The 22,994-nt window shown below is 37.7% G+C and overlaps 3 protein-coding genes across 5 annotated transcripts; 1 reads left to right on the forward strand and 2 right to left on the reverse strand.

The window, feature by feature from the left end:
- Window positions 1–2,248: 2,248 nt before the first annotated feature.
- Window positions 2,249–9,582, reverse strand: LOC113666539 (uncharacterized). Its single transcript, XM_027182331.2, has 9 exons — window positions 9,484–9,582; window positions 9,308–9,399; window positions 8,116–8,152; window positions 7,722–7,755; window positions 6,947–7,123; window positions 4,785–4,978; window positions 4,656–4,713; window positions 3,874–3,945; window positions 2,249–2,724 (listed from the first exon to the last, which is right to left on the reverse strand). The coding sequence occupies exons 1-9, from the start codon at window positions 9,487–9,489 to the stop codon at window positions 2,471–2,473; spliced, it is 924 nt and encodes a 307-aa protein (XP_027038132.2). The 5' UTR covers window positions 9,490–9,582; the 3' UTR covers window positions 2,249–2,470.
- Window positions 9,583–9,635: 53 nt separating this feature from the next.
- Window positions 9,636–13,737, forward strand: LOC113666549 (protein EFR3 homolog B). Its single transcript, XM_027182343.2, has one exon. It carries the CDS (start codon window positions 9,710–9,712, stop codon window positions 12,143–12,145), a length of 2,436 nt encoding a protein of 811 aa, XP_027038144.2. The 5' UTR covers window positions 9,636–9,709; the 3' UTR covers window positions 12,146–13,737.
- A 4,041-nt stretch (window positions 13,738–17,778) lies between these two features.
- Window positions 17,779–20,005, reverse strand: LOC113666555 (histamine H2 receptor). Of its 3 annotated transcripts, XM_089182543.1 has the most exons (3): window positions 19,765–20,005; window positions 18,727–19,441; window positions 17,779–18,615 (listed from the first exon to the last, which is right to left on the reverse strand). In XM_089182543.1, the coding sequence occupies exons 2-3, from the start codon at window positions 19,427–19,429 to the stop codon at window positions 18,134–18,136; spliced, it is 1,185 nt and encodes a 394-aa protein (XP_089038669.1). In that variant the 5' UTR covers window positions 19,430–19,441; window positions 19,765–20,005; the 3' UTR covers window positions 17,779–18,133. The 3 variants fall into 3 exon arrangements, with proteins under 3 accessions (XP_089038669.1, XP_027038151.2, XP_027038150.2); XM_027182350.2 differs by having other exon boundaries at window positions 17,779–19,441; window positions 19,693–20,005; XM_027182349.2 differs by having other exon boundaries at window positions 17,779–19,441; window positions 19,765–20,003.
- Window positions 20,006–22,994: the final 2,989 nt, after the last annotated feature.

A 22,994-nucleotide genomic window follows, 5' to 3' on the forward strand; every position in this document is an offset into this window, starting at 1 on the left:
GAAGTAGTGTTCTTTGGGTTGATGAGCCCGAAAAACGACTCCAAACGAACTACCGACTACTTATGTCGTGAAGATTCCGACTACATTCGCCCAGCCCAGTCTTCTACGAGGAATGAGGTTACGGGTAATCCCTTTTAACTTTATGCAACACTGTTGTTGGTTCGTTGGTTTTGGAAAATTATGACTGGTGTATATTGTTGGAAGAGCAATGAGCTCACTTCCCACCCCTACAGTCCAGGTCCGACTTTCAAACGTGAGTTTATTCGACGGTTGATCCACGTCGTTGATAAAAGGGTTTTCTTGGGCAAATTTCCACTGTTTGAAAAAGATGTGCCCATGGCAATTTATACTCCGCCCTCGGGATCCTAAAAACCCTCTTGCTCAATCCTTGTGAAAGCATCACAAGATTTAAGAGGTTAAACGAGGCGTTGGTAGCATACATTTATACACTGAGATAACACCATCTGAGTGTACTGGGATTCCGGCTATATCAACTGATGAGGTCGTCGTAGACGTAATTAGTTTTAAAGGTCGCGAAGGCTTCATTAGTTTAGAGTGTCGAAAGTAAACGAAAATCAGGATTTCCTGAATAAGGCGATGAGCAGTCCACTGTCCATTTAAGTTTTAATGGGAAAGCGGGCTGAAGCACCGTTGCTGCAGTTGAAATGTCATTCATAAACTCGCTAGCGACGAGTACAATCATGAAGTGTTAGCCGTGGTAAAATCCTCTACTTCTGGAAATCCAACCAAGGCAGTCTTTCAAAGGGGCGGTTTGTTAACGGAAAGATGGGCCGTTACTCTTGTTAATTCACACTACAAGTCACAATTTCTCTTATGACTTGGCTATGTAGATTCCATCCCTTAATTTCACAAGAATAGCGAAACTTTAGATGGGGTGACTGGTTATCTTACAATATAAAAAACCGTCACCACTGGCAAAGATGCAAACTCCAACAAAAACCAGCAAAAATGGAGTTTTCTTCATCTTAATCAAACCACAGATATACTGAACTTGCTGGTTTAACAGTAAAATTGGAGTGGAGGAAGATGTTATTCAGCGAATGACACAGGCATACTCAGGGAAAACATACTCCGAGTACTTCAGACGCTCCACTATTGAGCTATAGGAGACTCGTGGCAAGCAAAGCCGTCTAACCAAGTTCATGGTGATAAACTGCCTGCTCAGTGCGAGGATAGGTATGTCGATACTTGGCGTTTCTGCGAATTAATGACGTTTGAGAAGATGATAAATTTTAAGCCTGGTGATTAAAGTGCAGGAAGATGTTGCTCAGTGACTGACAGGCATACTCAGAGATTTAAAGAAAAAAACAAAAAGAAACCGAGTGCTCCTTATAGGAGCTGAACCGCGGTGACAAACTCCCCACATAATATGAGTGACAAAGGCATACTCGGGGAAAAAAACTCTAGGTGCTCCCAGTAGGAGTGGAACCCACCACCTCTCGATGAATACTTCGGACGCTCAACCACTGAGCTTTAAAAGACTCGTGGCAAGCTTACCCGTTTTACTAGGTCCATGGTGACACATGTCCAGTATACGGCGACAATAGGGTATTAGAGTACGTCAGGATCCATAGGGAAAATCTTCCATGGGCATATAGGTAAAACGAACAAAAAATGCTGCTACCTGGATTTGTTAAAGTAGACTTCCTGACCTTAAGTTAAGGAAGGTGGTAAACTGTGGGAAATATTGGGGAGAAAGTCTAATAAAAGAAAAAAAAAAATTGGATACTGCTACTTTAATCAAGGGCCACAAAATAATGCGCTTGAGCTGTACAAGCTCGTTTAAACTTTGCAAGGGTTCTTCCTGAATTAAACTTAAGACAGGAATTTTCGCCTTGGAATTGCTTCATCGCTTGTGAGGGGAACAAAAGCTTATATTCTTGTGAGATGAGCCCGGACGTGGGATTATCTTCCATGCTTCAGACACGGACACTATGAGCGTGCCTGTGTTTCTAGCAACAGACTAAATGTGCGAGACCTCAATTAAAGATAGACTTCATTGACAATAGGAAGCTGGTGTATACAGCAATCGGAAAATATAGAAAGAGTTTGGTTCCCCAACTGATAACACCACTAAATCAGCAGATACTATCAGGAGTTGAATACTTTCGCTGGCCCGGTATTCAACAGCCCAGGGATACTTATTTGGCGAAAAGGAACTTCTACACAAATTGTAATTACTACCTATTGGGCATGATTTAAACTAGGATTCCAATCCACAAATAAGCATGTTTTAACATACTTTATTGACTGTTTGAATGTATATATAAAACGAGAAAAATTCCCTTTACAACAAGTTGTGAAAATAAAGCAGTTTTTGATATTCTGTTGGAAAAAAAAGGAAAACAAACAAACAAAAAAGGCAGAATACTTCAGAATTAATAACCGAGTTTTTCGTTTGGTCCTTGTCAAACTTAACTTTTTGACCATCCAAACCACACCATAATTGTCACCTATTGTGGGGTTTGATTGGCAAACCACCCATGATTAGGTTAATGGGACCTGATGGTGTTGAGTAGTCATCACCAGAATCACTTTCTTCATCATCTCCATCATCATCATCATCATCATCATCATCTGAGTCATCATCATCTGAGTCATTGCTCTCTTCGCCATCATCATCTGAATCACCACTTTTTTCATCATTATCATCTTCCTCATCACTCTCATCTTCATCCTCGCTATCTTCAGTACTAACTGCATCTAAAATGAAAATTTTAAAAAAATCTGATGTTCCCTGCATCCGCGATTGTAACATTACTTGGGAAAAAACAGGTTACACTTTACTAGTTGTAAATATTCTTCATACTCCGGTAAATAAAGTTTGTCCTGTGTTTCGTTTCCTTACTGTGAACGCTTATGCATTTGTATTTTATTTATCTCTCCACTCCACATAGTAGTAGGTTTAGTTACAAAATAAACAAGGTAATAACTACTAGGCAATTCTAATTCTGTATATTCAAATATTAGAGATAAGAGATACGTCGTGTTATCCTGTACTACGGTACCATAATGATACGATTAAGCGCACTCGTTTCAAAAAGCGTCCCCTCTCTAATAAGCACCCCCTTCGAATTCGTTCTGGTTAATAAGCGCCCCTATTGAGTAAGCACCCTCACACTAATAAGTGCCCATACTCCAGTAAGCGCCCTATTCTGTTTCAGTGATAGCACTGTTAGCGTTCATGTACATGTATATTGCGATCAACTGTGGTTCATTTTCGTTTCATTGCTCACTTACAGCCTCAGTAGAAAAACAGTTATCTCCGCCTCAGTTTCTCAACTATTACGTCCATGACTGCACAGTTCCATCAAACGAATGATTTCGTCTTAAAATTATGCGGCGACTGCTTGGCTTTTTGTTCTAGCCAGGACAGATCCAGAGACAAGAAGTCCGTTTTCCAGTTTTCTCAATCCTTCTCAAATAAACATCAAAGTTCTTTTTCGCACATTCCGTTGCCTTTAAAAGAAGAAATAGGCACCCTATCTCTTGTAAGCGCCCTGTTTCGCCCTTCCTCGAGGTACCAAAAGCAAATAGGTGCCCCGGGTACTAAATCGCATAATTACGGTGTATTGAATTGAAACTGTTTCACTCTTGGCGATGTGAAAAGTGGTCAGTATTATATACAACTAGAACAATTTACGTTGGCATTTTAGGGTTGACAGAGAAGAATAGTAATAACAAGGGTCCTGTTAAGACATTATCACTGAATCTGTACCCTAATCAGTCTCGTCCACATATGTATTTTGTTTACAGTTCAACCGCTGATCACCTACACCTCGTGGCTCCCAGTTAAAGAGTATTTCACTATCTGCAGTTCGTGACACAGAGGTATTAGCTTTAGCAACAAACCTTGTTTAATTTTTTCCACGATGACAGCGTGAAATTCACTGCATAATTTGTTATCTGGTTCCAGAAGAAGAACTGAAGAGGCATAACAAGTAAGTAGTAAAAAGAGGAAATTTTTTAAAATGTAAACAAAGGGATGTGTACACATGTATATTATATTGTAAATACTAAATACTAAAGAGGTTAGCGGTGATAAGTTATGTTTCAGCACCATTGTCAAGTTTCGATTTTTCAACAGAACGGAAAAGTACACCATCAAGTTTGTTCCAGATAGAGGCTGCAGTTGCTAAGCAATCTTGATAACCAACATCCAAAAAATTTACTATCATTACACTCTTTAGAGCAATTTTAAATTAATTGTCGCCAGTTATAGCGTGTTGCATTAATTTTCCTTAACTTCGCTTTGTATTGAAAAACTTTCACCGTGTTTTCAACAAATCAAATGTATCCCAAACCAATTGAGGCTTGGTCAGTTGCATTTTTCCGTGCCTCAGGTGGTTAAAGTCTGTTTATTTCCCTTTGCTCATGTTGGCGATTGCGATTAGTTTTATTTTGGTTTTACATCACTAACTCCTAATGCGCTCTATCTCTCACTTTCAACCGAACTTCTTTGAAGAGGCAGCACTACAGCAGGACTGCAGTTTGCCTCTTTTTAAACATAGCGTATCTGTGTGTAGATAATGAAGGATGCATTTTCTTTGCCTTGCACATATCTTTTTTGTACCAAAGACAAAGCTGTGCCTGTTTAAATAATATCCCATCAGCCGAAAAGAACCATGACTTACTCTTTTGGCAGAGCTCCTTGGCTTTTTCATAGTTTTCATCCATGACAGTAGTTAGGAACTGAAGCAAAAATGAAAACCTTATTAACAATTGAAGAAAAAATAATAATGTGGTATTAAAATTCACAGTACCTCTGCTTTGAGTTCATCTAAAGGTTCATTGTTTTGGATTTGATTAGCTGTTCTCTCTTTTTCCTCCTGAATTTCCTCTGATGATGATGATGATGATGAGTCACTATCAGTGTTGTCTTCATTATTGGAAACCTTGGCAGCCTGTCTTAGGGAGTTTTCCATTTCCTGTATTTGTTTGCTGTGTTTTACCTTAGCTGGAATTGAAACTATGAGTCAAGCTCTGGTGATCATGTCACTTGGACATCATTACTATCATCACTATTCTTTTCCTATCACTTTCATTATTAATAAAAACCACTCAAGTGAATAGTACTTTTTCATACCTACTGATTCATTAGTTTGGAAATGAATAGCAAGTACTATTCACCTCTGAGCAGCTGATGAAACAAAATTGCGCGTCAATAGTTTAATTTCCAACCATCTTTTGGTATATTGAAAGAAATACACTAATTGTTTGGCATCTGTGTGGTATATACTAAAAAAATTATTCACCTGTGTTAGTGAAAGAGGTGGATATCAACAACACCACTTTGCTGCTTGGTAAATATCCACCACTATTCACCTCCACTTTGCTGAGTAACTGTTAACTATGATTGTAATTATCGTGAAATCATTAATTATCAAGTTAATTGGCATTATCAAATGAAGTTCAAACAAAAATAAATTCTACTTATAATAAATAACATCAATGATATCCATCAAATCAAAAAAGGTTAAATGATAAAATGAATCTTCTCATAGCAAAGACAGAGTCTGAGAAAGGAACAGGAAGATATTGCATACAAGAATATATACACTGATATATATACAAGCCTGCCATAACCCCTGACTATTAAATACCAAAAGTATCCTACAAATAGTTACATGAAACTGAGAGGACTGAAAAACATGAAGAAAGTGGAAGTTTTCATATTTGACATATACACCCCCAAAAAAGCCAAAAACCTTGGTAGCAATCAAGTAAAAAAACTCAAGCTAGGTACTTGAAAAACCTGAAATCATGAAATCACCCATCTTTTTTTAAACATAGAACATGATTATACTAAACCAATATGTTTTCTAGAATGATAATATCTGATAATTTCTCTTCATTTAAAGAAAAAAACATTTGAATATAATTTTGTCTTTCATCAGGCGAACTGTATAGGAGACAGCCAGACATCATAAATTAGATAAACTAGAGAAGTTGTCACATTTTAACAAGGCATAATTGTTTTTTTGTTTCAACAAAAGGCTGACACCCAATATATTTAATTTTACATTGCATGATGAATATACATGTAGTAAGATTCCATGTTGACTATTCACATGATTTGGTTTTAGTTGATTAATTGGTGCCCATAAAAATGAACAAAATGCTTTCAAAGCTACCATAGTCAAATTTTCACCCCTTTAAAATTTTAAGGGTGATACAGAAATGAGCTTTTATATTTGTAAAAAGAATCAGGTAAGCTATGCAAATATGGGACCTGATGACATCAGTTAAAGCAAATTAACAAGAGAAGACTATTCACACCTGGTCAACTAACAGTTATATATGCATTACACCTTGCCATGTGACAAAAGTTCCCTCACTTGATAATGCAATTGTTTTCCAGTCCTCTTAGGCCTAATTTCAATATTTTTGTGATTTTAATTGAGGGAAATTTAAACCAGGCTAAGAGGCAGACCCAAAACCTCTCAAAGCTTGTATCATTATGTAGAGAAAGCATTACTCACAAATATCAAATATCAATTAGAAAGTGGAACCCCATTTGGGAGGTCTGGAACCTAGTGGGTTACATTGGAAACATTCTTGTGTGGATAGCATTGTAATCTGTCCCATCATTTGTATCTGACTGCAAAGTTAGTTGAGTTTGTTATCACTTTGTTTATTTGCATACCATAAAAAATTAGGATATGAAATGAAAAAAAGGCAATTGAAAGCAGTAAATGGATTTTAGTATCCCTTTATGCAAACTACCATGATCATAAATAACCTTTCAAGACATTTTAGATCAGATAGATAAAAATTCCATCATAACCGTGGCATTCTAAAAGCAAAATGTACTTTGAGGAGCAGCTTTTCCTTGCCTACTTGGTAAAGCCCCTGAGACTGAGGACATAACAATATTATTGATTACGGTATTTACATATTTCAAATCAGCTTCGAGCAACATTACCCAGAGAAATCATCTCAGCTCCAGCGCTATTACATCTTGTTGGAATCTCATCTGCTAATTCCTTTTTCCTTGCAAGTTGAAGGCTCCTCTCTACACGTCCTGCACTCCCAACTCTGACAGCTGTGCTGGAACTAGGCCTTGAAATACCTTGACACTCAATTTTAACAGCACCAGGCTCTACAACATTAAAGTACAAAAAGACCAATCTTGAACAGTTAAATCCAAAGGAAGGTAGGTATATTTACTTTGGGTGAAATTTGCACATTTTCTGGAAAAAAAATTGCAAAATTTTTTTTAAACTTAACAACATGGACTAAATTATTAAATCTAGACTCTTTGTGCATCACACAAAGTTCACCACTGTGTTAATATAATGTTAGGAGATACAGTTTCATAAAGATATCTATAGTCTTTTTAGAGACTGTGCCAACTATAGCGCATCAACAGATTACCATTAAAGTATATTTTAAAGTATTATAGGATTACTTTTAACACTTCATTTATTGGGGGCCCTTAGATATTAAGATATATCATAGACACTTGAATTTGAGATTGAGCTCTTTTCTTTCCTTATGGGGATCAGCTATCTTTCACCATTTTAACTCAATAAATGGGCTGTTGAGGTGATCAGGATCCATTCTAATAGACAGAAGCAACAACAGAAGGCCACTTGTTTTCATCATTGACAAAGACTGGTGCATTTGACATCCAATACCTTTAAAAATACTATGCAGCGAAGTATTTTATAATAAATTAACCTACACTCACAATGTACCTGGAGGGAGCTCAATCAAGCCTTCAGAGGTTACCTATAGATATGAAAATAATAAATATCAAGTCAGTTTAATATACAAGCAAAACTGAGTCTCTCTTATCAAACCTTTTCACAAGATGCTGAAATAATGGTGCTGGCTACTCAGCTCTGTAATTAAACTATCTCAAGAGAGGTTTGTAACAGTAATTTACAGTGTTAAGTAATATTTGGTCAAAAGTTGTGACCATTACTTTTGGTTAGAGAGAATAATGAAAGCCTGAAATTCAATGTTGATTATGAACTTAGTATTTTCTGATGAAGACAGTGGACTACATATTGGTAGCTTAGTTCTGGTGAGTTCCTCCCTCCCTCTCCCCTTTAAGATGACAGAAGCAAACTCAAGATCCACCATTACCTTCCCCAAAGTCTTCTTAATTGTTCCAACTGGTCCACTTTGTAACATAAAATTTAAGAGATGAAAATTGCAAACAATTTTTGGTCCAAATCTTATAAATACAGCACAATCAATAAATTAAGTGATAACTGAAACTTAAGACTAACTTGTAAATACAAAGTGAATACCACCTGGAGCCACTCTTATATGAACTGGGTTAGAATTATGAAATTCAAAACCTTTTCTATAATATTAACCCTACTATTGCCTTTTGCAAGGTTAAGTACACAATCTGTATAGAAATGTGTCTGTATTCAAGCTCTACTAACAGCCATTTTGTTTAAGCAGGTGACTTCCATGATTGATTTATTTTCTGAAAACTTAAACTAAAAAATAATAGCCAGCCTCTTATAAATTGAAGCACACAATGCACATACCTGTTTTGTTTTCTTGACAATTTAAATCAGAATATCAATTTAAGGTGTTACTATTTTTGTGAATGTTTTCTGATCATCCTTGTATATATTTCAGAGTTTCAACTGTATTTTGCAACACCAATAATAACTCTTCTCTTTAGTATTATGTGGAGTGCAAGGTTAACTGGGAGTCAGTTGCAAGGACCTCTGCAACAGCAAGCTTTAGCTAAATCCACCATTTAAATTTCAGTGATCTATCAATCTAGTTGGCAAACTTCATCGGTTTTTAAGATTTCTATTTAATGACAGGCACTCTGAACGCATATCATGTAGAAATTGAATTGCAGTACACCAACGTATCAGCCTAATAATGTATGAAATTTAACACATTGAGTGGATAAAATACCCGGGCCTCTAGATATTTTTCCTGTAAAAAAACTTCAACAAGATACTTTCAATATGCATACTAGGTTCAATTTTTTGGAATTATGTCTTTATTTGGTCGTTTTTAAATGCTACCACATTTTACAATTTGTTATCAGTTTCACCGTCAGTATGTTGGGCTGAGGCAATCAATAGTGACGAGTTCTCTTACTAATATTGTTCGACATGGCATCGTAAAGATGTACATCAGTCAATTCAGTTGCATTTTGCAATCAAAAGAGTATAGTATTGAACTAATCGCAAATTTAATCATCATGCAAACATATAAAAAAGTTGAACATCTATCAAAATCCAGAGTGTTTCCCTCATTACAAAATTGCCCCCTCGATCCAGGAACATTTTAATAGCCTTACCTGGACTCCTCATTGTCCCCTTTTTCAGCGTTCATCTTCCTTGTTTGACACTTACTCATCAAACTGTTAGCAACGTGAGTCACTTTAGGCACCTTAAATGGAAAAAAATGCTATTTGTAGATTCATCTCGCTTGTGAAGAAATCTAATCGCTTTCGCTGCAAAAGTAGTCCATTACTGTCATCTTCCGCCATGTAAACTTCTCGATCCCAAGCCTTTTGTGACTCACTTTGTCACCCCATATCAGCGACCCTTTGAACGACGGGACATTGTTCAAGTATTGGCCTACGTCACGTTTAGCCGAACCCTCCCCCACTTTCCCCGCAAGGAGAAACGGGTGCCTCTGTTGTAGCGCCTGCGTATTAAGGGTACTTGAGGGACACTTTAAGTAAAAAGATACGAGAATGGCGAGCTCTCACATTTGTTCCTGTGTTGGTAATTTACGACCACGGTATAAGCGATTAGTTGATAATATATATCCAGCTGACCCACGTCAAGGCTTAGTGAAAGCAAACATGGACAAGCTAATATTTTACGCCCTTTCTTCGCCTGAAAAATTGGATAGAATTGGTTCCTATTTGGCCAAGAAATTAAACAATGACGTGGAACGTAGAAGGTTGGGGTTCGTTTTTATCACCGTGGAAGCCCTTGATCAACTTCTATTGGCTTGTCATGCCCCTAATTTAAACTTATTCGTAGAAAGTTTTCTGAAAATGGTACAGAAACTACTTGAGAGCCCAGAGGCCCAACTACAAGTTCTTGGTAGCACCTCCTTCGTAAAGTTTGCAAATATTGAGGAAGACACCCCATCCTATCATCGACGCTACGATTTTTTCGTCTCTAAATTTAGTTCGATGTGCTGGTTTAGCTCTGGAAATGAACGAGATTGCTTCAGGATTCGTTTGGCTGGGTTAAAGGGATTACAAGGCGTTGTACGGAAAACTGTGTCGGATGACCTTCAAGCCAACATCATGGATGATACTCATATGACTAAGATTGTTCCGTCTTTGTTGTTCGTGATGGAAGAGAGCAGTAAGGGCAAAAGTTCAAGTGAGCAACAGTTTCAGGCCTCCACCACTGAAGAGGATCCAGCTTCTTTAGCAGAATCATGCCTCAGAGAATTAATTAACAGAGCAAGTTATGGAAATATTAAATCAATTGTGAATCCAGTGTTAACTCACTTTGATAAGAGCGAGCTTTGGGTACCCAATGAGTTTGCACTCAAAGTTTTCAAGATCATTTTGTACTCAGTACAAAATCAGTTTAACTACATCGTCATTGAGAATCTTCTGTCACATCTGGATAATCACATTAGAGACAAGGCAAAAGTGAAAGCCAGTATTGTGCAAGTTTTAGCAGCTTGTGTTAAAATTGCAAGCAACAGTTCCATAGGTCCAGCAGTGCTGGAAGTTTTCAACACCCTTCTTCGTCACTTACGGTCCTCTGTTGACTCTCACAGCCATGGTGATGATGATGATGATGATGAGAGAGAATTTGAAGAGTCTTTGGTCAGTACTGTTGGAGCATTTGCTGCAGTCCTGCCTGACTTTCAGAAAACCGATATAATGATGTTCATAATGGGAAAATTTCCCTTGCCAGATAGAAGACATGAAAGTAAGCAGTATGTCAAAAGAGAAAATCACAAGCATGCCAATATTGCAGAAGGGGATAGTGCGCTACAGAAAATGCTTCTCCAATGTCTTCTTAGTGTTGCACAGAGCTTCAACTCCATCTCCCTGGCAACTACCTTTTCTCCAACATTTCTGGAATCTCTACTTCAAGCAACCATTGTTGAAGACCCAACTGTGAGAAGACTGGCTCATGAGATTCTTTACACACTGTTTGATCGTCATGAAAACATTCACAAACTTGGTGCAAATGGCATCCTGAAAAGAAGCAAGAAGATTGACTTAACCACTGAACAGTGCTCAAAACAGGAACTCCTTTTCTTCAGAAAGAACAAGGATGAAATACTGTGGTATTTGTTTGAAAGTGCCTGCATGCTTTCAAATTCAGTAGATAATATTCTAGCCATCTATTTAACCATGGGTGTTATTACTACAGAGGTTGCAGATGACCTTGAACTGATTTCCAGTGTGGTACAGATGACATTTGGATTGCAGAAAGTTGCATTAGATGATGACTTGGTGTTACCAAGTATGATACGTTGTGCACTTCATGCACTTGTGGCAGGTTATCTCAGTGTGGTTGCTCAGCTGACAGGAAATCAGGTTCTCAAAGATTATATTTCACTCATCATCCATCTGAGAGAGAAGGAAGCTGACTTTTTGACTCCAGAAAGAGCTTTGAAACCTGCAGCCAATTCCCTTGTGATTTCAGCCAACAGCATTCCTAAACATCTTCTGTTTGATATTTCAAACATTACAGAGGCTTTTCCTGTGATGGCAGATAATGGTAGATTACTGAAGACACCGTACAAACACCAACCCCTAAAAGGGGTTTTAAATGATCAGTTTGAAAATGAATCGGTGGTATCCAATATCAACAGTGAACTTGATGCAAACCCTCCTGGAATTCAACCATTAACACCAAAGGAGAGGATAACATTTCAAATGCTGAAAGATGTTGTGTCAGAAAAATCATCAAGAGTTGTAAAGGAGAGAGGTAAAGATGCCAATTATTTTGTTTCAAGTTTTAGTGAAATTGCTGATGATGCAAGTGCCAGAACACTAGAATTCAATTCCAAAGTACTAACTGTACTGGATTCACTTAGCACTCCACTTCAAAGTAGAGCTCTTAGTATATCAACACAGAGCTTGTCTTCAAATCCTGTTGAAGAAAGCTATATTATGAAGTTTCCTGGACAGTATGTGTATTAATGAAATACAACAATACCAACAAATGAATTATTTTATTTAGTTAAAGGATCCATACATTAATTGCCTAATTATATCAATTGTTAAATGATTTTTCATAACATTGAATTTCTAATGAAGAGAAAAATTGTAATTGAAAGTGATTTAAAGGTTATAGGTATTTAATGAGATAATTTGTCAGATTTTCTTTTTATTATTAAAGGATTTATCAGGATGACTAAATTTACAGGGTTGGTTATCAGTGCTTGAAGTAAACAAGTAGTATTTTTTCGGTGAACACTGTAATATGATAACTCAATTGTTTGCATGTATACCTTTTTAAAATTTTGATCAGATTTAACTGGGTGTTATTGGTCTCTTTTCCTTCTTTGTGAATGGAGAAGAATGCTGCAAAACTTAGTTATTATCTTTCTCAGCCTTTAAAACAATAGGAAGAAATTTACCAGCATTCCAAGATTCTTAAGAATAAACAAAAAGGTCAAAGTCTGATTTCAAATGTACTCAAAATTTGACAATGAATGCAAGCAAAAAAAAAGGAGAAACATTGTGACTTGGCCTGAACTATAATGCATATGTCACAAAAAGCTGCTGTTCTGGTTAATGCTAAAACTTGTCATTTGAGTCAAGAATGCCTTTTTACAAAGATTCCAGTCATTCATTCCCCAAACAGATCACAAAGGATCTCAAAATTTTTAATGGTAGCATCCACATGGAATGTAGGCACATTTGAATACAATTTGATAAAGTTAGGTTTCCTTTTGCACATCACAGAAATCAGTTACTGTCATAAATTGACAAATACTTTTAGTTGATGGAGATTAAAACTACATGGTGTATAAAGCATTCTTCTTCCTTCATGTAGGACTGCCCCTAATTTTTTAGCTTTCTGAATATCTCATAGATTTCCTTGAATTTTTCACAAATTTTCTTGTGAATGCTTGTTTGATTCAAATAATTATGACTCCTCCAAACTAGGACATGGTTAACTACTTGTACAATTTTTCAAATGTTATTTTGAAAAATGAACTGGATGTTTGACTCACATTGCAGTAAGCTTTGGTGGTTAAAATTTCAAACTTTTATTTTTAAAAGTGGTTACCTAAAATGAAAACTTCCTCTCCATCTACCAATGTAATTTTTGAGGTATGTTCATTGGTACCTTTTGAATGGCATACTTTGCACTTGCAGTGAGTCTTTATAGGGGTATTTCATAATTTACTACAGCCTTTTGACTGAAGGGCTAAAGGTTTTAGGAAGTAACCTTGGTGGAGATGGAAAAGAAATCATTCCAGTCTGTGATTATCCACAAGGTAAAGAAAAGTGTGAGCTTGGCTTCATTAAACATTAAAATTAAGCTATTGTTAATGGTTAAATGCACAATGATGAAAATCTGATTTGGATCAGCTCTTTAGTGTAGATGTTAGACAGTATCTGTTGTGGTTTAATACACAATGGTTCAAATTGTGTTTCCCTTATGGGGTGTAGTAGTATGTGATGGTGGGTTCAGAACTGAATAAGGATTGAACTTGAAGGAATACAAATTAATTGTGCAAATCAGCTTTATATGTCTAAGTAAAGAACATTTATAAACAAAATGGTGCCGAGTTTCATCAAAGAAAAGTGCCCTCTAAAGAGAAATTGTCTTCTAGTATGAAAACCTGGTTCTTAAAGAATTGTCTTTGGCTATTAAATTTCTGAAGATTTTGATTGGCCCAATTTTGAGGAGAGTCAGGAAAGGAAACCGGGATCTGTGCACTTTAAAACACTGAGAGATTATATACCTATTTGAGAAAATCTGTTGTGGTTTTTCTCTTTTGAATGGCTTTCTGTAAGTAAATAACACGTGGAGTTCAATGCCTGAAATGAAACTAACAGATCATCCATCTCTGCTCTGTTTCCCTCGAAATATCCAAAACAATAATTGCCTTCAACAGAAAAGCCATTGAGATGTTCTTTCAAACAGTCGATCTCTAAATCTCTTAACATTGTTGGCTTTTGGTCTTCATCCATGGCAAAATCTTCCAGGAAAAGCAAACTACAGTACGAAAACCAAGTTCCTGCCAAATTTGATTGCCATTTTTGACAACCGGAAATCATAATACTTTTTTTTCGTCACGCACGTCACGCAGCTAGCTACAAACCATATATATAATTATTCTTGGTGCCTTTCCAAATGCCACTGACTCCCTCTCCGAAGCCTCCATTGTTTATTAAAGCAATAAAAGATATGAGTTCAATCAACACTTTTGAAAAATTGCTTAAACTGTGAAGTAAACTGTTAACATTTCGGCTTTACAACACGATTGTCTCTGGAACAACAAATTATATGTCTCTATATGAAGTATAAAAGTTGTTTCACCGCTGACCGCTCATATTTGGGTCGTTTTTTCTATCCCCGCTCGTCGCCCGTGATGTGGTAACTCCCAACAATAGAATATCAGGAGAATTCAATATGCCGGCGATCACGGCTCGATCTGCAAAGAAGAGTGTTTCGTACCATGACTTATACAATTTGAGCACCGCATATCTTCTATTTGATGAAAAGAAAAAGAAAAGAAGACCTGCAAGTAAATCTTTGGGATTTTTCGAGGCAGAGCGATGACATGATGTCAGAATTTTGATTTGCTTTAATTTAATTTTCGCGCTAAGACTACTAAATTTGCATTCAATGCCTGGCATATTTTTATTCCGAAAAGGACCGAGAACTAATTTATTTCCCTGCAAGAACATAAACAAATATGGCCGACGATTCGAAGATCAGCGTTGCTCGTGTTTAACTATTCAGACATTCCAACCCTCCCGATTTGATCGGGAGTCTCCCGATTTGATGTGTTGCCTCCCGCTCTCCCGATTTTTATCAGGTTCTCCCGATTTATCATAAAATTCTGAAAACAAGGAAAAAATTGCTTATGTTATAAGTATTTTTTGCGATCTGAGTGTAAAACGTTACTTTGCTGTTGTTAATCCATCTTTTCAGAATCTAAGACCTTAAAGAAAACCACAGAAATGATGTCAACATGCTGGAAATGCCACTTGAGAGAAACTAAATTTGCAAAATTTCCTGGGGGGGGGGGGCATGCCTCCAGACCCCCCTAGAAGCTCGCGCCGTTGGCGCTCATCTTAGCGCCTTCGGCACTAAAAGAGTCTCCCTATTTCTCCTCAAAAGGGGTTGGAATGTCTGACTATTTCAGTCATAGTTTTCAACATGGCGTCTCGTCACTTACTCAGCATGGAGAATAAGGGATATTCTGGCGCGTTGGGAACTTTTTTGATGGGAGGAAATGGCAATTTTACAGGATATTTAGACGCTTCGAACTCTGTAGCAGTCAATTCGATCGAGAGCAGTTGACTTTATTGATGCACTTTCCTGTAATAGGCGAGTGTTTGGGATAGAGAACGACGGATTTTGAAGAACTGTATGGCAACCTAGGTCAATAATCAATGACAAAAGAACTGGCTCGGGAAGTAGGTGGTTTTTATGGGCGACCCTAAAAGCCGGAACGGCGGAATGGCGGAAAATGACCCCAAGTCCTAAAACACGGAACGGCGGAAAATGACCCCAAATCCTAAAGCACGGAACGGCGGAAAATGACCCCAAATCCTAAAGCACGGAACGGCGGAAAATGACCCCAAATCCTAAAACACGGAACGGATGTCAGGGCATGTTGCACAAATTTTGTACAAAGACACCAAGCGCTTGGCTCATTTATCCCCACAACGATAACGCGCGTGACTAAAATTAAGTGTTATTAATTTTTTTTCTTTTACTGAGTGGTATAAATAATAATGAACCATTATGCATGAAAGATAGCTGCGTTTTCGCGTTGTAACCCTGTTTAGTTACCTTTTGTTATGCAAAATTTGCCATGAGTTTTAGTCCCGGCATAAAAAGTCGCACAGCATGTGAAAACCAACTCGACATACCACACCACAATAAACAATAATAACTTTGATACGTTTCCTGGTCACGTCTGTATTGATTTATTGAAACAATAATATCTCATATGCTTGTCAATGTGAGAACATCACAGGAACGTTTTCAGGCTTCTCAAAATATGACAACGTTCAGCCCTATCTCCAAACTTAGACTAGCGTGAGAGCAAGCCCTCGTTACGAGCCCTTCAATACGAGCGTTTTTTCATCCACGAATAAGTTTTGGGACTTGAGTAACACTAGTTGAAGAGAGGTTTGCAGGGTGTCACGCGCGTGGGAATTTCTCATGGCGTGAAAAGACAAAAGAAAGTTAGCAGAAGGAAGCCGTCAAGAAGAATTTGAAGAATTTCTTCGCGACCAGGTGTCCAAAATACAACCATCCTATTGTGAAATTTACGGCTTACATATCAGCGGAAGAAATAAACTTTCTGGCCAAAAAAAGGCTATTTCACTAATTCTTCTAATTTTCTGCCGAAGGGAGCGAAGTCGAAAAACAAATATTCAAGCATCATTGCACACGGTTCCATGCACACAGCTTGAAACCTAACGATATGTTCACTTCTAATCCCATGGAGTATTTTTGCCTCTTTGAGGAAAAGACGCTTTTCTTTCTTGTCCTCACCTAACAGTTTTTTGATAACGACCTTCTCAGAATTGTTTCTCGCCACAAAAACCAAACCATAGGATCCTCGACCTATAGCCTCTTCTTTGTCTCGCAACTGCTTCCACTCGAATAATGGTAAACCATGACAATCCAAAGATCCGTCTGAATTACACTTCCCTTTCAGAAAGGGCAATTTAAACGCCATATAGTTGACGATTTGCAATTTGTTGAGGAACAGAAGAAATCCGCTTAACGAATTGGTGAAATAGCCTCTTTTTTGTCCAGAAAGTTAATTTCTTCCGCTGATATGTAAGCCGTAAATTTCACAGTAGGATGGTGGTGTTTTGGTGCTGTGCGACTTTTTATGCCGCGACTAAAACTCATGGCAAATTTTGCATAACAAAAGGTAACTAAACAGGTTTACAACGTGAAAACGCAGCTATCTTTCATGCATAATGGTTCATTATTATTTATACCACTCAGTAAAGGAAAAAAATTAATAACACTTAATTTTAGTCACGCGCGTTATCGTCGTGGGGATAAATGAACCAAGCGCTTGGTGTCTTTGTACAAAATTTTTGCAACATGCCCTGACATCCGTTCCGTGTTTTAGGATTTGGGGTCATTTTCCGCCGTTCGATGTTTTAGGATCTGAGGTCATTTTCCCCCGTTCCGTGCTTTAGGATTTGGGGTCATTTTCCGCCGTTCCGTGTTTTAGGATTTGGGGTCATTTTCCGCCGTTCCGTGTTTTAGGATTTGGGGTCATTTTCCGCCATTCCGCCATTCCGCCATTCCACCATTCCACCGTTCCGCCGTTCCGGCTTTTAGGGTCTCCCGTTTTTATTTATCGAGTCCCTGTGAGGTTTGTTGAATAGCAGAATCAGTACTGAATATGTCTCGATTGAGAGCAGACGGGACCATGAGCTCCTGATTGTTATATTTTAGAAATTTTACAAATTTCCATTCAGTTTCCTATATTATTTGGACGCCATTATGGAGGAAATGCGCAAACGCGGCCGCCATCTTGTCCAATATTTCTGCCGATGTGTCGCTATCCTACATCACTTGTGGATCAGACTTGTAGATTTAAGAGATTTGATGGTACCTTTAGCATTTTAATCAAAGCAGCGTGTTGCAAGAATTATATTAGATTTAGTAGTAGCTTTGTTATTAAAGTTCGTAGAAAAAAAAATTGAGTACGACCTAAACGAAGAACGGAAAAAATCTATCTTGTGAAGCGTGGCACTTGGGCTCTAGTTAGTAAAATATGTTTTAGCGGCAAAAAGACTCAAAGTTTGCATTGGACTTTTGGCTCTGACCTACGTTAGAATTTGCTTTTCCCCTATGACTGTAGACATAGTGTGACATATTTTGTTCGTATAATCTGAACTCTCAGCATTTATCCGTCAAACTTGAAGTAAGGCCTGTTGTGAACAATATCAGTAATACGCTTATTAAACAATGGCCTCATTCCAGAGTTTTCCATCGACCATATGGATATAACAAGGATATATAACCCCTGGGGTTTCATCTCTCCCTTGTCGTCTTTGATGTCTTGTCTTCTCGTCGTTTGTTATTTTAGCAGACGTTTCTTGAGTTGCGTTTGTATCAGAAACAGCAGCCATGTTCAAAAATGAATTGGCATAGTCATCTCCTACATGTGCCATTTGTAATGTTTGTTCTAATGGCGACTCTCTTTTCCCATCTGTGCAAAGCATTTGATCGTTTGGATTGGTGCTTTCGTTTTTTCTTTCATTTGAATTACATTTACAGGAATGAAATCTGCAACAAAATACAGCTACAAATGCATCATAAAATTTCTCACTCCTCAAGCCGATCAAATAAGGATTTATGGCAGAGTTCATGAAGCCACACCAGTAAGCTGCAATTCCTAAGCCACGTGGTATTTTTTCCCGGGAAGAAACTGAAGCAGCAACTGCAATGAATACAAAGAATGGTGTCCAGCAAATGATGAATACAATTAAAGCGAGGAAAAACGTTAAGACAATTCTGTCTTGATTTTGTATTAAAGAGTATTGAGAATTACCGATTGTAGAAGTTGACAATCGCCTTGTATGATTCCGTACAACGATATAAATTCGTATGTATGCATAGCTCATGATAATTAAGGGTAGTAAAAACGCGATTACAGCCAGACATAAGATGTAAAATTTCTCAAATTCATTTTCAGGAAATTTAAAACCGCATTGTAATGTTGAGGCGTTGTAAACATTTCGACCCCAGCCGACCATAGGTCCAATAGTAATGGCCACTGATAACATCCACACACCAGCTATGCTAAAAAACGCTTTTCTCTTAGTCATAACTTTTTCCATTGGCTTTACCACGGCAAAAAACCTGTCTATTGATATTGCAGTGTGCGTAAATATTGTGTTGCAAATTAAGACAGAGGTACAGAAGGCGTTTAACTGACACACAGGCCCCGTGCCAAATGCCCACTTCCTGATTAAAGCAGTTTCGAGAGGAGATAGCATAGACAAAAAAGTCATAGCGATATCACTAATGGCGAGATTCACCAAGAACATGTTCATTTCTGTCCACATTCGTCGACTGCGGAAAACCACGTAACAAATGACAAGGTTTCCTGTTAAACACGCTATCATGATGACGAGCAAAGCGGCAGCAGCAAAAGCAGTTTCCACGACTGTGAAATCCACGAGGAAATTATCATCGTACTCAGTTCGAGGTAAGATGGAGTTGTTGGGAGCAATGGTTTCCTCCACGTCCATGTTTAGAGCTTTCTGCAAGAATTCAATGAGAAAACAAGACAAGTTACTCTATAATTTCCCCTGAACTTTCGCTTGAAGTGTGTATTGTCCTAGGTTGTACCAGCAAAACATGCAAACAGATTTGCATTTGAAGTCTCTATATATCTAACAACCTTACTCGACGATTTCACATAAATTTCGTTTATAGTTATTTTTAAAGTCGAATGCGAAGGATTTCCTCTAAAAGTTAATTTAACATGTATAGCAGAAACCACAGAACATACCGTTACACTGATATCGATCAAATGACGCCTGGGAAGCTAAGCAGCAAGCGTGAATTACGGACAAACACTTACGTGTTGAGATAAAGTCACGTAAACATGATTCTCCTTACTACAGCGATCAGTAAAACTTCTGAGATCTGCGACGCGACTTCGTCTCCCTTCAATAAACGCTTAAATGTAGTGAGGGCTTCAACTAGATCAGACTCGATGTTTCCTTCCGAAACTGAAAAGCTACTGAAGCTCGCTGATTTCGTTCTATGATAGAAAACAATTTCACTCATCCAGAACAAATTACAGGTTAGGCATTTTTAAAATTTTTCTAAAAATATTTGCATTTCTAACTCTCGAATTAACATCAAAACATTTGCATACCCTGGTGATCGTAGGCCCCCAACGCTTGCATTTTGGCCATTTTTTATTTCTTTTATCTACTTCATTTGGACTGATACTGTTAAACCAGTCGATTAGCATAAGGGAATCTATTGGCAATTTATGGTCACTTATTAGGTATTCCTTGGCTACTGAATAAAGGGGTAAGTTTCTAAAGAAACTGTGGTGCTGCGTCGGTGGGAGAGTATAGCAGGTAATTTAGTGTTAACAACTGGGTTGAAAACGTAAATTAGCCACCGTAAAGGGTAAAAAAGCTGACGTTTCGAGCGTTAGCCCTTCGTCAGAGCGATGGCTACTCCTGAAACTTGAAAAGTGCAGACGGTTCAAGAGCGAGCTCTTAGATCGTTCAATTTACGAAGATCTTCCAATGTTGTACCACAAACAAAGTGCCAGTGGCTATGGTAACCTTACATTCCTCTCCTGTTGTACTGTGCTGACTTCGGACGTCCATCATCCAATTTGGGGTCCCTTTTGCCTTGTTCAGTCGGTTCTGGATATCCCTTTTTGCTCCACCATTACTCTTTATGACACTACCTGTTTCCTTACTCGGAACTGGTTAGATCAAATGACCACCACAAACCGTATAATATCAAGCCAAGCTTTAATAATTATTCGATCTAAAAGAAATACATTTATAATTCGCAATCAGAACAAACGTAAATCAAGTCTTAATCTCGTAGCTAAATTCAAAACCTTCAATGTAAACTTACTTCTGTGGCGGTTCGTTACAACAGTATCTCTTTACAGGTTAGCAGATTCTCAGGCAAGAGGATTTAGAGACAAAAAAAATGATAACAAAATAACTTCTTTCTCACTTCGATTCTGGTGAAAAACTGACTCGAAACATAATAATCTAACGCTTTTGAATCAATCTATATTATTAATGTTAATCACGATTCTTGTCATTAAATAAATCTGTCAACAAGAGGCAACGCCTATTTGATAAACGAAACACTACCAAGGTAGGTGAAGGATTCCTAATGCTTGATCATCAATCTTAATAGATTATGGACTGGATACATTTAGAGTCATGACTTCAATTTTCTTCAGGACGATCTTGAAGCCAAGTTGATTCACATATTTGTTGAGCTGCTTGGTTTTGCTCTGGATCCGACCCTGCGTGTGCTAAGTCATCAGCAAAATCCAGATCTTCAAGCATGCTGAAAAGGGACTACTCTATTCCATTTGTTTCTCTTGTTGCCTGTCTCATGACCCAGTCGATAGCCAAATTGAAAAGGAGAAACTACATCGCACCACCTTGTCTCACGCCAGTCTCAGCTTCAAAAAATATCTTGCTATGTCTAATGTTGTCGGAGAAGTGCTGACATAACATTTAGAATGAAAAAGGCTGTTTATTGGTATGTTAGTCTTGTTCACTCGGAGTGTTAAAAAAGAAATCGGTCAATAGGTTCTCGAGATGCTAAACGTGACGTACGGTTTAAGTGTGAAGTATGGGTTAAATTTTAGATAGAGTAAACCGTTTACACATTGTTATAAAAAAGAAAGAGACATGATTTCTTCCACCAAAACATCAGGAAACTTTTAGAGTTCAAAGACTTGGAAATAGAAATCGCTGGAATGTGGAAGGCAAGAACAATAGTACATGAAGATATTATAAACTGAATCTCTTGGCACAAAAGATTCAATTTGTAATCTCTTGCTTATAATATGTAATACCCGTGATCGCGCGTGGGTGCTCTTGGAGGGTCTTACAGTAATAAGAGAAGACCAAGAGAATATCAACTGGAGAAGACGTATAGAAGCAAATCAATGAAATTAAAAAAAACAACAACAATTGATAGGTGAGATAAACGAGTAATACAAGCAATATAATAATGGTGATAGTAATAATCACAATAATGATAGGAATAATGATGAAAATTAGGTCAACAATAGTAAGATTAATAAAACATGTAATACTAAAAACTAAGTTTAATTATTGAAGGTGAAACGAGAAAGATTTTTGGTTAACTTGCAGCCCCACTACAATATTCCTTGAAATAGGATAGGATTAGAAAAGGTCAGAGACGCCTTATCTAAGGTGTATAATTTATAAAAATAATAAAAACTACTCAATGCAAAATTATTACCAACCTATGAAAGGAAGTAAGTGCTCTTCAATAATAGCAGCAAAGCAATCCTGTTACATAGATTAAATTCTTCAGCCGATCGCCACCACAACTGAAGTCTCATGAATCTCAAAGATGCAACAGACTTCATCAACTTCATAAAAAAAAAAGGATTCCGAAAGAAGTGATACTCGTTTTAATGGACGTTATGAGCTTACACACAAATATACCCCCCCTCCCAATTTCAAAGCGCTTACTGGAGAAAACCATGGGCAGCAAATGGTACTAGATTTTGCAAATGAAGTGCAAATCCTAGATAAAGGCACTTACAAACCGCTTGTTTGGAAACGCTACATCGAAGACATAATCTCTCTCTTACACACCAGTAGAGGTGTCGTCAACCAGTTCAATGAACAGGCAAATGAATACCACCCAACAATCAAATTTACGGCTGAAATATCTGTTTCAGAAGCTACTTCCTTAGACGCCACTTTCTATAGGGGCAAAAGATTCAAAAGGGAGTTAGTATTAGACGTGAGAATCCTCTTCAAACCAACAGAGGTATTCCAGGACACTTTCTACACAACATTTCACCCACCGGGAGCAGAGAAAGGCTTCAAAACAAAAGCTTTTGCAGCCAGGCCTCTCTCTGCTAGTTAGGATTTGTATTTCAGTTCAAATCGTAACTGGCATAGAGAGGCTACCCGGATTTTTTCTGAAATTTGAAGGAAGTAAACGGGCCGTCCTCTAACAGGGAAAAATAAACAATCGAATCTTGCCCTTTGTCACACAGTACTACCCAACAGTTCCAAACCCTAAAGAAGTCCTCATGAGCAAGTAGCA

This window comes from Pocillopora damicornis, chromosome 9 (assembly GCF_964200805.1).
Source record: "Pocillopora damicornis chromosome 9, jaPocDami1.2, whole genome shotgun sequence".
In the NCBI taxonomy this organism is placed as follows: domain Eukaryota; kingdom Metazoa; phylum Cnidaria; class Anthozoa; order Scleractinia; family Pocilloporidae; genus Pocillopora; species Pocillopora damicornis.

What these genes read in the sequence shown, in the direction of transcription:
- LOC113666539 (XM_027182331.2), bottom strand. An exon ending in CTTGATTGAGCTCCCTCCAG is followed by an intron (nt 7,124 to 7,721) that starts GTACATTGTGAG and finishes TTAATGTTGTAG; the next exon opens with AGCCTGGTGCTGTTAAAATT. An exon ending in CGTGGAAAAAATTAAACAAG is followed by an intron (nt 2,725 to 3,873) that starts GTTTGTTGCTAA and finishes TTTTCATTTTAG; the next exon opens with ATGCAGTTAGTACTGAAGAT.
- LOC113666555 (XM_027182350.2), bottom strand. Translation starts at nt 19,429, where the DNA reads ATGGACGTGGAGGAAACCATTGCTCCCAACAACTCCATCTTACCTCGA.
- LOC113666549 (XM_027182343.2), top strand. Translation starts at nt 9,710, where the DNA reads ATGGCGAGCTCTCACATTTGTTCCTGTGTTGGTAATTTACGACCACGG.